The sequence below is a fragment of the Apostichopus japonicus genome, chromosome 9 (assembly GCF_037975245.1).
Source record: "Apostichopus japonicus isolate 1M-3 chromosome 9, ASM3797524v1, whole genome shotgun sequence".
Lineage (NCBI taxonomy): Eukaryota > Metazoa > Echinodermata > Holothuroidea > Aspidochirotida > Stichopodidae > Apostichopus > Apostichopus japonicus.
In genome coordinates this window covers 32,729,294-32,744,377 of record NC_092569.1, presented here as the reverse complement: position 1 = coordinate 32,744,377, position 15,084 = coordinate 32,729,294, and the positions used below count along the sequence as shown (strand labels likewise).

General features: G+C 34.7%; 1 protein-coding gene across 1 annotated transcript; it reads right to left on the bottom strand.

Annotated features, from left to right (window-relative positions):
* Positions 1-3,915: 3,915 nt before the first annotated feature.
* On the bottom strand, positions 3,916-13,712 carry LOC139973173 (uncharacterized). The gene is made up of 8 exons (XM_071979660.1): positions 13,561-13,712; positions 9,271-9,301; positions 8,506-8,678; positions 7,863-8,127; positions 7,062-7,273; positions 6,493-6,804; positions 5,759-6,020; positions 3,916-4,285 (listed from the first exon to the last, which is right to left on the bottom strand). The coding sequence occupies exons 1-8, from the start codon at positions 13,639-13,641 to the stop codon at positions 3,933-3,935; spliced, it is 1,689 nt and encodes a 562-aa protein (XP_071835761.1). The 5' UTR covers positions 13,642-13,712; the 3' UTR covers positions 3,916-3,932.
* Positions 13,713-15,084: the final 1,372 nt, after the last annotated feature.

Genomic DNA, 15,084 nt, shown 5'->3' with positions numbered 1-15,084 from the left:
CTTGTCAGTTTTATCATTATTGTTTTATTTTGCTAGTTTTTTATACGTTTTGAAATATTGAGTTATTTAACTTCCGACGGGCGTAAAGCTCGTGGGAGAGTGAAAGAAGAATTGAGGATTCAAGGAATTGTTGTTTGGCTCCAGTAAAGAATAATTTTATGATATCTCTCACTGTCTCATAGAAGACAGCAACTTCCGAACTGAAATCTGGAGGGCGTGGCTAAGTGAGAAATGTCCAGAAAACCCTGAATGAACACGAAGACTAAATGCTAGTAGTGACGAAAAAAATCATTGAATGGTTATTAACCTTGGTATCGCTTAGGTTGAAAGACCAGACCACTCCTCAGATTTCCAAATTCATTCCCAGCCAAATCTCGCGTTACCTAGTCCCCATCTAACCAGCAGGTTGTCATGTTGCGGAATGGTCTGGCAAGATGTCTTCGTATCTATTTTTTCTTTTCTTTTTTGTGCATTTATTGCTGGCCCATCAATAACCGATTGAAATAGGAGCTCGTTTCTAGCTTGACCGAAATTAGAAAATCAAAATTACCGGCAGAGTTGGTGGGGAACTACAATGATTACCAAAGTGTCTGTTCTAACACTTAGGCGTGCAACAGCAAAGACAACCGCAAACATACTGAAGAAACACTTTAATTCATTGGACGATTCAGCGTTCATTACTGTATATAATTAAAATAGCATATATAATATATATCCTAATAATATATAAATATATATACTATTTGAAATTCGATAATTATTTGTCCCCCACTGTTCCACGTGATAGTCTTTTGGTTAAGATTATTCGTCATGATGAAAAGAAAATATCATTTGCTAAATTTAAAATCCGTTTAGTCATGCACGAGAAAGGGATGTTTAGCTAGATAGCGAAGGGTAAAAGTATTTTGGATAAGACTGGAATGTCCTACATTTTGGGTCTTTGCTCGTTTTATTCCTTATAACAGAAATATACACTGGGTGTAACAAATTTTGAATGAGAGACTAGTTGACAGCATAAGAAAAGTTAACTCTGATGTACACGTTGATACCCAATGTAGAAACTATCCTATTTGTCAAGTCCAAACTTCAGAAAAACACTGTGACTACACAAGGATCGGCGCTGAGTACGTATGACCACCATAGGCTAAACAGTGTCCTGACTCTGTGACTACACAAGGATCGGCTCTGAGTACGTACAACCAACATATGCCAAACAGTGTGTACTGACTCTGTGACTACACAGGGATCGGCTGTGAGTACGTATAACCACCATAGGCTAAACAGTGTGTTGACTCTGTGACTGCACAAGGATCGGCTCTGAGTACGTATGACCACCATAGGCTAAACAGTGTGTTGACTCTGTGACTGCACAAGGATCGGCTCTGAGTACGTATGACCACCATAGGCTAAACAGTGTCCTGACTCTGTGACTACACAAGGATCGGCTCTCAGTACGTATGACCACCATAGACTAAACATTGTGTTGACCCTGTGACTGCACAAGGATCGGCTCTGAGTACGTTTAACCACATAGGCTAAACAGTGTGTCCTGACTCTGTGACTGCACAAGGATTAGGGGAGATTAGGTCTTTCATATGATTGCATTATGTTTCACAATCTAATCATTTTTTCTCAGAAGATCAAGAAGACGGCAAGATTTGCAAGCAATGTTCGTGAAGTTTATTTATCTCTTGACCACTGTGAGCAGTGTCAGTTACGTATCCTAGACGTAAAGATGGTATAGTCACGTGTTTAACATGCTGCAGTTTTGTAACTCAATGATTGTTGTGTAGCTCGAATCGTACAGCGGGACTATTCGTTGATTTTGTTAACGTTATTTTACTTGTTCAGTTTGAAAAAATTGTAGACTGGCCTTTGTGTCAAAATACAAACCATTGATTCTCGTTACTCAGGTAACTCAGGTAACTCAGTCTTTTGATGTTGTATTATAATCTTCCAGTCATGATATTTTCATGCCGAACTTAAAATGACATCATAAACCCATGATATTGTGATGCCGTTGTTCATCATATAGGTCGCCCTCTATTTCTCTAAGCTTAATGTCCCAGTTGTTAAAAAGTATTACAGGTCACGTGACGTCTGCTCACCAGCTCAGCTAAATCAGATCTCGAGACTTTTGAATCAGTCTTTGCTCCCGTTCTGAATCATTCGGTTCGGTAGTATGGGGGCCATCAGTCTCAAATCGTGGGGAATCGACATATACCGATTTAAATCGACATATACCAATTTCCTTTGACTTATACCAGTTTCCAGCAGCTTAAATTGACTTCTACCGATTTAAATCGACATATACCATTTTAATTCGACATATCATCAATTTCAGTCGACATATACCAATTTAAATCGATGATTTGTCAAATTAAATCGGTATATGTCATTTTAAATTGACATATACCAATTTAATTCGACTTATACCAGTTTAAATCGATACAAACCGATTTAAAACGAAGAATACCAATTTCAATCGATGATATGTAAAATAAATCGGTATATGCCAATTTAAATCAAATATACCAGTTTAAGTCGATGATATGTCAAATTAAATCGGTAGAAGTAAATTTCCTAGGACGTATACCAGTTTCTAGCAACTCAAATTGACATAAACCTATTTATATCGACATATCATCGATTTAGCTCATTAACATATTCCAAATCCCGATGTATGACATGTGAAGATATATTTAACGGTTTAACGATTTAAACTGATATGTGTCGATTTAAATCGGTATATGTAGATTTAAATTAGTATATGTCGATTTAAATCGATGATATGTGAATTAAACTGGTATATTTCGATTTAAATCGGTAGAAGTCAATTTAAGCAGCTGGAAACTGGTATAAGTCGAAGGAAATTGGTATATGTCGTTTCAAATCGGTATATGTCGATTCCCCAAGATTTGAGACTGATGACCCGCCATACGGTAGCAGCCCTGTCTCCGATCATTGTGGTCGTAATTGTATACGTTTTGTATTCGTCTTTTATACACGTTTGTACGTATCGTTATAGGACTTTACTTCGGTATTGAGTCCTCGTTTGTAATACTTTTCGTTTAAGAGCATGCCTTTATCTCCATTATTGAGGGCTTCGAACAGATGTTTTGTCTGTACCGTGGCTGATTTTAGTACTTGATTACGAAATCTACTCAGCGCTCGTTCTTTACTCGTTTAGTTCTGTGTTATATTCTTTGAATGAAATAGCGAGATTCATGGCTCGTCGTTACTAATACACAACCATCCAAACCGCATTTGTGTCCATACCACTACCAGTCCTCAGTAGGGAATATCTGTGCTCCCCGGGAATCTTAGACCGAGTTAGCGTTACAATACATTACATATATTGTTACGTCATACTAAATTAGATATGTTGTTGCGTCATACAGTTATGCCATAACTCAAACTAATTTCAATTGGGACCAAATGTGAATGTAATTTTTTCACAACAGCTACTCCGGATTACAATAACCCAATTACTATATAGTTTTATATTTTCCAGTTTTACCATTGCACTGTGGGAGGGCTTGGGTCGACAAGTCGATGTCGGTCGCATGTTTAGGAAGCCGATCGCTCCTACGATCTTTACTGCCAGTTGTAAGAAAACCATTCAATAGATTTTTTCCCTGATAGACGCCAGCATAGTTAAAACACGTACAACTGACGCTTTCCCTATCGTTATAATGTTGCTCATCATGTTTGTTCATGTTTGCTACAAAATATAAATCTCGATGTTAATATTTATTTCAATCTATTTACGATCTACTCAAATAAGAGTTGTAAAATATATGACTCAGGTATATTTCATCGATAATAACAATAACTGCATAGTGAGTCTCTTTCATCCCAAATAAATTGGTATTTGTTATTGTTTCAATGTATAGATTCGCTTCGTTGTGATAATACTGGTTTTTCCACATCTACACCGGACGTATTTTCATCTCCGTGAATCGAAGGCCGCAGTCGTCTCCACTAATATCTTCCCAGAACATGTTCGTTCCGCGAGTAGAGCCGTCGTATTCTGCATTGAGGTGGGCATCTGCACAATGAACACAGTCGTCACTGGCGACGGGGAAAAACTCGCAATAATAAGAATAAGTAGGGCAGTTAGATCGACAGTAAGAGGAGGAATAATGATCTCTACAACGATGTTCCTTAGCAAACCACCAGGCTCCTCTGTGTACCTCCGCACAGTCGTAGCTGCTCCATTCATCGTAGTCCCGGTCTTTTGTACTGAATTGCTTATTGTTGCTAAAGGACATCGAGTCTTTACCTACAAAGAACAAATCAAATCAACATCGTTCAAAAAAAAAATCGATTTACTGAAACAAACTATAACACGCTGATTCAATTTAAGACATTCTTGTACAAATGCCCCAAATCTAATATATACCGTTCATGTTCTTCTATGTATTTTTGTTAGTTTAAACAATTAATTAAAATTCGACATTTCTATGTAGTTGATTCCATTTATTTCTACGTCATTTGTTTATATATATATATATATATATATATATATATATATATATATATATATATATATATATATATATATATATATATATATATATATATATATATATATATATAGCATCGTCCATAGCTGTATTATCCTCTCTGTGTATTGTTACCTACAGTGGATTTTGTTTAAATCTTTTTCGTGGGTTATCTACTAGTTACTATTTCTTCGTAGGTTATCACAGTCCAAGAAACATTACATTCATGTTATAATGACAATGATGCTCCTCTTCTGTTTTACGTCTCATAAAGGAAGTGAGTCTTAAACTTCTTTGTCAATTAATTTATTCACAATCGGAGGGTATTTGTGGACTGTGAGTATATTCTCTATAGGGTTGATTTATATGATGCAGGAACACATAATTAATGAGTTGGATGTTGAAGTGGGACGTGCTTTTTAACCAATGCTTGGGACATTTTTTTCTCTTGGGCTATTATATCATAATACCAACCTGCTTGATTATTTCACTTATTCCAGGTATACTTCTAGATCCCTTGTGGTAAAACTATATTCCGAATTTAGCATTTATAAAATATGTTCTAAAAATTACTTTAGTAACCGGTAATGTGTATTATTCAATGTTACAACTAAAGAAATGAACAATGCAGAAAGCGTTTCTGCCAGTGACGAATGTTTAAAAATCATTTGATACCATTTAGGCCGATTCAAGGTGGCAAGAGTAATAATTTAAAGCTTTCTATACTTGTTTTATATATCTGACAGTGCAAAACGTTTCATTAAAGAGGCAAGGCATTTCGTTCGTACATATTATTAATCCCTCTGATGAGCAGACAGATACCCTGCCCTCAAACGACTGTAACTATCTGACTAATGTGTAGAATAACATCAGACGCATATCGGAAGTTTTTATAAATGCTAGTGTGGCCTTCCATACCCAACAACGACTGGGTGAGGCATTCTGTTTTAATTCGAACAGTACAACCCAAAGTATCACTGGCATCCGTTCACCACATTGACATATTCCTGTACAGTGCCACACGTTAGTTGACGTCCCGTGGTCGCATGTTAAAGGTTAATAAATCACAATGAAGGATAAAGGTTAGCTGAGAAATGTTATTTGTCTCATTTATCAAAGCTGCGTTAAATACCGTTTGGTTCCAATCAATTACATAGACACTTAATCTATCCATACGTTTTGTTGGACCCTTTTTTTGTAATACAAGTGTTAAAGGACTGAAATATAGAGAAATAAAGCGTAATACAAACCAGCATCTCCACTGTATGATCCAATGGACAGACGATACTTGTCCGAGTTGTCACTGATACTGAAGGAAGAATAGAGGGCGTAGTATGGTGTAGATCCTGAATTTCTTAAATCAATACGTAGCTCGTATGTCTTCTGGTTTGTTATGTCGTGAATGTATTTATTTCCAAGCCAATGGTCTTCACTAGGATTACCGAAACCATTTTCATACTCAGACCAACCACGATAAAAAGGAACTGCTGCGCTGGATCGTCGTTGAAAAACCTAAAAAAGAAAATATGAAATAATCACTCTGTGACATTTTGAGGTACACCTAATGAAGAATTTGATTCAAGAATAGAGAAAATGGCCCCTGACCCCCCCTCCTCTACTCCCTCCATCACCCCTTGCTCTAACAGTTAGTACTGAAATTTAACATGAAAATGATACGACTATGAACTAGAAAATACTCAAAAAATAAAAAAGTATTTGTCACTTATAATATTCATGTTAGGATGCTTGAAGAGTCGCATGTTATTTCCAGGGCAGGCATTGTTCACTCTGACACTTATTGTCTTCATTATTCCGACTGGGAGAAGTTTGCCAACGTGCCTCTTCTCTCTTAATTTGTATCTGGACAATCAATTTGAATTCTATAGAAGGGCAACCACCAAGATAGATTGTCACCTCAGTCGTTTCACTTCCAGTAAGTAAAGATGTTAACATTCAGGATGCGCTCCTGCTTTGATCAACTCACCGTCCATCCTCCTCCGTTACTTTCCATCTCGCAGTAAACCTGAATGCCGTTGGGCCAATTATCAGGGTAAACGGTGTAAACTCCATCACGGGTATCATCAGTAAGAAGATCTTTGCAATCTTTTGGTATCATCTCACGTGTACACTCTACCCCGTCCCCTTCGTAGCCATCATTACAGTAACATCTACGGATGCCGTTCCTCTCATCACAGGTTGCGTCGTCGCTACACTGGTAATTCTCTTCTAAAGTAACTTGGTTATTACTACAGTTTGATCTTCTTGTACAGTCTGAATTAATGAAAGACTCGCCGTTCTGGTTTTCAAATAACAATAGAAAAATGTATTTAACAAACGAAGGAGAAGATACTATAGCATCATTATTAACTCTTAAGGACAAAATAGTCAAGCATTTCTAAATAAGTAATTCAAAGAGTGATAAATAATCAAGGGTCTTGACCTATTGAAATAAGCAATGATGAAAGAGAAAGAAAAAGTTAGAGAAAGAATAAAATATTAAAGACATGTTAGAGAAAGAATGTGAACAATATTGACCGTAGTCACAGTACTGACCCTTAAGACACCTTCCTTGTCAGCAGCAAAACATCCGCATTGTTTCTGAGGAATGCAATTTCCTTCATGAATCATATATTCACCGACACAAGCACATCTCTCTGGTTTTGCAAGAGAGGTTGAAGAGACGCAGGTCTCAGGGTCCTGGCACGTCCTCTCACATGTTTCGTTGGTGAATATTTCGTTAGTCGGACACCATTCAATGTTTGAATCTGTATAAAGAAATCGTTTTTAATGAATATGCGGTATAAAAGTTGTATTTCTATCATGTGAAAGAAAACATTGCTCAAAAAATCAAAAGATTAAACAAGCAAAAGCGAAAATAATTATAGCAAGTCAGGCAATAAATCTTCTACTACTATAGTTACGACCTCCTTATAGTGTAAATCTCTGTTTAGTTTTGATGAAGTCACTTTAGAAAATATATTATTTCTTTCCTCGGCATAATTATTATCACTATGTTTTCTCCTTTCCTAACCTTCATGTCTGCGTCAACAAAGTAACGACAAAATTTGCCTATAAATATTATTCAGTTAGTTCATGCTCTGGTCATATTACTTTGCTCACGCAGTAAAACGGATATACAGAATAGGGTAATTGTAGATACCACCTTCTATCTATGCCAAGATGACTTACAAATACAAATGTAGTTTGGTGAGAAACAAGCAAAACGGAACAAATCAAAGCCATATATATTGACCGTATGATCAAATTCAACGCTATTAAAAGAGAAAATGTGCTTTAAGTAACCTCGAAATGAAAGAGTCGGGTCAAATTGTAGTTTATTTTATTTTGACTTACTTGGTGTTCCTCGGTATGAACCTAAACTTGACAGTGCATATTGCCCCCATTCATCAGAAATACGAAAGTTGTCATATGTTACGTAGTAAGACTGTCCCGCAGCATTCTGAAACTCCAGTCGTAGTTGATACTGTTTTTGGTTCGTTAGAAAAGCTACTTTCTCATTTCCAAGCCAAACCTCACTTCGTGGAAACCCGAAGCCGTTTCTGAAGTCCTCCCATGTTCGATTGAAGTTTATAGATTCCATTAGTCGTCTTTGCAAAACCTGTTATATTTATGAATGGAAATACAGGTGAAATAAATAAACACAATAAACTCTTGTCTTGTATAAGGATTCCTTTGTTATTCCTTGTCTTGAAGTCTTCAAGCACTTCCAAATACGTAAAAAACATTTACCAAATGACGAGAATTGTCGTTGGTTTAATTAAAACCATGAAGTAACATTAAACTTCTGACTTTCACAAATTTAATGATTTTTCTTCTTCCCATAGATTTTCTTAAATGTGAAATGGTGAACAATTGATTCGCATGCACATCTCTCCCGGCTTTCTTCGGTAATGTGATTCTATGAATTATAAGTGATCTAGACCGTTGCCACAGAAAAGTGTTAACTTTGATAATAACTTCTCAATTTAAATCTTACCGTCCATCCTCCATTTTCAAGATCATTATCACAGTAGGCTTCAAATGGTTCAGAGTAGCCATCTGGTTTAATAAGGTACACCCCAGATATATTGTGGGTAGAGGAGCAGGCATTCAATACTTCTTTGCAATCCCTCGGGTACTCGGGTTGTTGAAAAACGAAGTATGAAGAACCTATGTGTAAATTGAAGTAAACATGTCTAATTGTCCACTGAAATGAAGGTTTGTGCATACATATTTCTGCCTGCACATGCGTTAGTATGTTAGATAGGTATTTAGAAGGCCTCAAATGTTTTTCATCTCAAATGTAAATGAGGATATTTTAAATCTACCGGAAGTCAATGGCTTCATGTAACGGTAGCTTACAACAGTTACTCGACGACTACTTCAGTATTAGATATCAACAAACACAAATATGTTTGTAATATTTCTCTGTCAATTAAAAATAATATTTACAGTCCAGCTTTTATAATTGACTGCATGGGTTTGTGAATAACTAAGGACTGGGTAGAAATAACCGCTGACGTACACCTGGTAAGAGAAGGCAAACATAGGTTTGAAACACTGCTGCAAGATTGTATACAGGTGAAAAATTGCTGTTGCAATTGTGATTTAGATTACAACAAAACAAAGAATACATCGTTCAGTAGTAAAGATTCCCGTCACAACATGTTTGGGAATTTGTTATTATTGTAACAAAACCAATCAATCCATCAATGATACGTCAATTTTATCTGTCAAACCATATTAATTTAAATAGACTAACCTGATGATTGGCTCACGACGCTGGCGATGACCTGTTAAAGAATAGAACTGAAAATGTTACAAAAATAGGAAGAACGAAGCATCGCCGTAGTACGTATTATTTTACTTTAATCTACATTCCGTACACTGGAGATATTGATAATTTGATCTGTATTTCTCTTCATAATCTATTTTTATTTTTCAACCTTGTTTTGCTGCTTCAGAATTTACTGAAAAAGTTACGAAAATGGGGAACGAGAGGTATCTATTGCAACTATGTCACTGAATATACTATTAGGCAGAATGTCAATTGATCTAATAAAACAATATCATGACAAGAATATTAACCTCAGTTTCAAGCCTTCTTCGTACTTTACCGTGTTACTTGAAAAACAGTCCAGTACGTAATATTTAACTTACTTCAGCTTTCGCACACTGAAGAGCTCTTGTTTTTTCCTAATAATACTTTAATTGTATTTTCTAATCTCGTTTTGCTGCTTTTGGCAGCTAAGAATCGTTGAAATCACACAATGCTTGTAATATTCAATTACGATTTCTAAAGAGAAATTACCTTTGACCTACAAAGGCGTACATAAAGCTTGGCTTTTATATTTTCTACAAATTGATGAGCACAGCGTTTTGTTTGGACAGAGAAGCACAAAGAGAGACAAAAACGTTCTTTAAAAAAAACATAACCTAAATCTGTTAAATTGTTTCTTTGTAGACTGACTGCCTATTTACATAGCTTTTCCGCTTTCCTGCAGCGGGTTTTGGCTATTCTTAGGATCTCAGGTAATATGAATTAACAAAAAATGCAATTCGTAATATGGGCAACTGTTTGTTTGTGTGTTTAAACTGTGGATAAGACTATTTTTTAAGATGCGAGACGTCAATTGATAATTTAGGTGAGTATTTGAAACGCTGATTACTTTTATTAGCGATACAACATATTTTATCAAAAAGATGGGAAGAGCTGGCAGTTTTGAAGAAGATAAAACGAATTAAAACCTGAGATCAGACATATATTCTTTGATTGAATGTCTCAAATCTTGGTAACATATCACGGATGGAAATTGTCCATATTCTAGAATATCTATCAATTGAACGATTAAATTAAACTATTGTTAATGTCTATAATATTCATCATCTAATACTACTTATACGGGTAGTTCAAGAATCTATATTGCAGATTGCGGAACATGAAATATGGAGAGAGAAAGAAAATAAAGAATCAGTACATTTGGTGATTAAGTAAATGTTAGTATTGCTCATATCCTGAAGAGGTCTTTGTATCAATTATTAAACCGATTGCTAAACTTGACCAAGATGCAGATGTTGTAAATGTCTCTAATTCATTGAATGTGTTTTATTTGTTTGTGACTCTTACCATGGACTACCGTCACGTTATTTCATTTAGTTTAACAAAGTGATAAGTTCTGTAGCTTCATAAAATATTTATTAGAACAATCTTGTACCTGAGTTGGTCACATATTTTACTGTACACTGGGTTCTTATTTATCCAACCGAATTGTGGAATTATTGCGATAAAATAAGTTAAAAGCGAACATTTTGAGCAATCTATGTGAACTTGATCACAAAGTATTGGAATGTATTGGGAACAATTATCCAGTTTTTCTAGGTGGAGGCAACGATATTGCACAACAATTAGTTCTTAAAGATTATATTGTGTGATCCCAAATTAAAGATACTTCGGAACTTAAAATAATTTTCCCGTCGATGTCAATACATTAAATTACAACAACAAAGATCATTTTCTATTATGACGTAATTATTATAAAAAACACATATGAAATCAAATATGAAGTTGAACGAAATGAGCAGAATTTCAGGAGTCTGCGGAGTATGATATATTGTAGAACGATAATTGTAACTGAAATTGTGATAATTGTTGTTAATTCAAAAATAGATCAAAACGTCTGTATACACTTGTGTAAAACTTATTAATTTAAGAATTAGGTCCCTTTCATATCATGATACTTGAGGATCTGCATGAATGCAATATACTCATTTATCTTTGCAAATTATTTCTGTCTTTATTGTTACTATTAGTACATTTCGAATGAATTAAAATCTTCTATTTCAGAATTGTTGTGATGGCTACTGATCACGCAATCTTCTTTTTTACGTCCGATAAAATAATTGATCATTTGAAAGGTTCATATAGCTTGAATTAAAAAGCCACACTCTTTGGAATTCAACAGGGCTTATAACGAAACAGGAGATACTAAGTTCAAAGTTTGCCAACTGTCTTAAATTAAGGGTAACAAATAAGGATAGAGTGAGTTACTTTGTCGGATCACATTTTGTACCAAGTTCTAGTTTAGTTATTATGTAGCAATATCAAGTATCATGAGAAAACTATTGACAAAAATATCAAAAATATATTGTTTAGTAACTTACACAAACAACATATAAGTACACTACGGCTTTGATATATACAAGGATTAAACTTTTATTTAAATCTAAGACTACTTGATAAGTGTAGCATTTATGGCGGATTACGTTACAGTGTCGGCATATATAGAATAGTGTAAAATTCCAACCCCCTTGAGATTCCAATGCCTTGAGCGCAGGCCTTTCTCTCTATGTTAGGACGCTATAATGATGTGTGGACATTTAGATCTTTAACTTCAATCTTCACAATCATTCTATCGTCCGCTAACGATATACTTGTGTTCATGTAGTTCGTTAACTATGAATTATATAAAATGATGTCGAGACAAGAGAACCTACAAATTGGAGTGTTTTGGGATAACAGTTCTAGCAGAAAAACCCCCTGATAACAGCACTGAGTATACATATTTACGTGTTAACGTTACTATTCATAACTGCATTGGAAAAAAATCACACGAAAGTAAAAAAAAAAACTTGGCTCGCTGGTATTTATGTTGGAAATTCTATCCACAAAACAGGAACTGAGTAAAATGTTTTTGCTTACGTGAAAAGTGTATAATTATTCAGTGCAATGTAAATAAAGTAAGGGAAGATAATATAATATATAATTTAACTGTGTGTGTGTGTGTGTAATAGCTAAAAAATATTGAATCTTATATGGTATTACCATGACAGCTACGTTAAACATGGGCATTTTCATTGAAATTGTCATTGAAATCTGTATGAGTAAAGACAAGTCATGTGACTAGTAAATTAAATACGGGAAAACATAAGAAAGATGAAAGAAGGAAATTTGCATTTTCGCGATGAAGAAACTTTATAATGATGAACTTTTCTGATTATAGTTTAGCTATGTCTTGTAGTAGGGAGACGTGGAGTGAAGACGTCTCACCCTTCTGTGCCTCTTGGTACGTTAAGATTAAGATGTCTTGTACCAAGCATAATAAACAGATGATACATTTACTGGAAGTATATTCTTTGAGAAGTAAGATACAGGATTGGTTATTTGATACAGATAAGAGAAACATCCTGACATTTTTATGAAGTGTACTTATTTGTGTATCTTTCCTAAAATAGAGAATAATTATTGACTCAAAATTTTACGCAGTAAACCGACAAATATGGTATAAATTGGTAAGCATGTCCATGTCAGAGTTATTTTGCTATTTAAGCATCATACGCCATATTTATTCGAGAAGTAGTATAAAACTATTATTTAGCAATATTGATTACAGCATTGAAAAAGGAGGGGTAGAGAAATAATTTTTAAAACTGGAATTTTGGTTTGCACAATTGAACACGTTTTTCAAACCTCAAACATTAATAGCACATCTAATATAAATTCTTTTTTATTTATTTTTCTTCCTTTTCCCTCCACCCCCCCCCCCCCATTTTTTATTTATTTTTGCCTTGTAAGTTAAGTTAAGGTAATACGATTTCAAATTTACTCAAGCACTTTGAAAATGAGAGCGTGGTTTTGCTTCTGGAACAATGGTTGATTGAAGTTAGTAAAAACATCGATATTATTTTATAATATATTTTGTACAGTATACGTATATTGTTAAGATATTCTCTCTTCAGACTTTGACACAAGACACTTTTTAGAATGACATTTATAATTCCACTTTTAAACTGTTTATAGTTTCTTCATTTTCCCAAATAATGAAGTTCAACATAAGAGAAGGTAGGCAGTCCTGCTGCATATCGAAACTTAATGATTTTCTTCAGTAACAAAAGTAAGGAAAGAAATGGTCTAATATATAACCTTTGAAGTCGACTTCACAGTTATTAAAAATTTAAAATATTGTGACTTTCAAACATCATATGAAATTCAAACTATGAGAGCAAAAGTTGTATGTGAGAATCGAAGAATAAAAATTCTTGAAAGCTAACTTACCATGTTTAATTCAAGAAAACTCCATAACATCAAAACTGCCAAGACACTCTGCCAACATTTTCGTCCTCCAAGTTTTTCCATGATATTGAAAAAAATCTTGAGTTTAGATAACGAGGTTTAGCTGTTGACGAGGAATGAAACGACAATGAAATATAACATCTAGCCAACGTGATTCAATAAAGTTTGAAATAATTCTACTACGGACGTCAATGGAAGCAATTCGCTATCAAACTGTCACAATAATGACACTGCGCATGCTCTGATCCGTAGCGAATACATTTAATCAGTACGTTCCTTACAGTTATCGGTTGAAAGCTGTTCCGGATTAAGTTTATACAAAGGTCGTCTTATCGTGTGTCATGCTATACAATTATTAATGAATCATTGTGCAGAGTAGACTTCTTCCAGGATATCTAAGGAACGCGGAATTTGAATTCATCTGTCACTTTAATCGTCTAGAAGTTTACCAATTTAAATGTTGTTTTTGTTCAGTTGATAGTACATCCAGTTCTTTTCTTTCTAAAATGCATTCATCGTGTTCAATAATCAAAACATCTTAATTCTCAATCAATTTTGATCGTGTTTTAATTTCGTACTCTTAGAAGTTAATCCTAGATCTTTGAATTGTTTGTAGCCCATGTTTAATACATGTAATCTCTTTTAATATATATATGAAGTAATAATTCGTGTCATACCGGGTTTTATAATTTATGCAATATGCAATTTATTTTCTGATACATCTTTCAAGTTGCAAACGTCGCTAATGTGAGAAACTTAGAGAAGAAAAGAGTATGAAAAGGAAGGCAACCTGTTTAGTTAGAAGACGTGGAAATGTATAACCTCCAGGTATTTGTCAGACAATTACTATTTGGTAGAGGTGCGGATTTATGATAGCCAAAAAAAGTGTTACTTGCGACGTTTGTTTTCAATCTGACAAACAGTTTAATGTTTTGTTTCAAATGTGGCAAACAGGAGATCGAAACTTCACGACGAATTTAATGATGCTGACCAGAGCTTTTCAAAATGTTCGGTCTGTCACAGAATTAGGTTGGCAAAGTTTAAATTTTTTGACCTTGAACGAATCCTCCGGGCACTCCATCCCTTCCCCCGCAATCATACTACACCTTCCGTAATAACAGGAAGAAATGTTCATTTTTATTTCCCTAATCACTTTGATGTTATTTCAATAACATTGCAACTGACAAGAACTTTGATAATAAGGAGGTCACTGCGCATGATCTGTGGCTTAGCTGTCACTGAGTTCAGTTTGTCAATATGACCCTTGTAGATATCTATTAGTAGCTGTTTCAGTATGTATATCTTTCATGTCAAAATCATCTGAATGTGTCAACTTCTGTTCACTTAGTTGATAGCTTTGATTCAGAGACGAAGTTTTTAAACGACATTAATAAGCGGTGAATATCAATGTCCCTTCCTTAAGAAGAAATCACCTAATCGCCATCATTATCAACGCACCTTAAAAAGCTTAAGTGAATTTTACATTTACTATTTTGGGGAGTTGTA

Bases quoted from the DNA above. Each gene is read 5' to 3' on its own strand.
- LOC139973173 (XM_071979660.1), bottom strand. From the start codon at position 13,641: ATGGAAAAACTTGGAGGACGAAAATGTTGGCAGAGTGTCTTGGCAGTT. The intron at 8,679-9,270 runs GTTAGTCTATTT...ATTTACACATAG, and splicing joins CGTCGTGAGCCAATCATCAG to GTTCTTCATACTTCGTTTTT. The intron at 6,021-6,492 runs GTGAGTTGATCA...TTTCTTTTTTAG, and splicing joins GTAACGGAGGAGGATGGACG to GTTTTTCAACGACGATCCAG.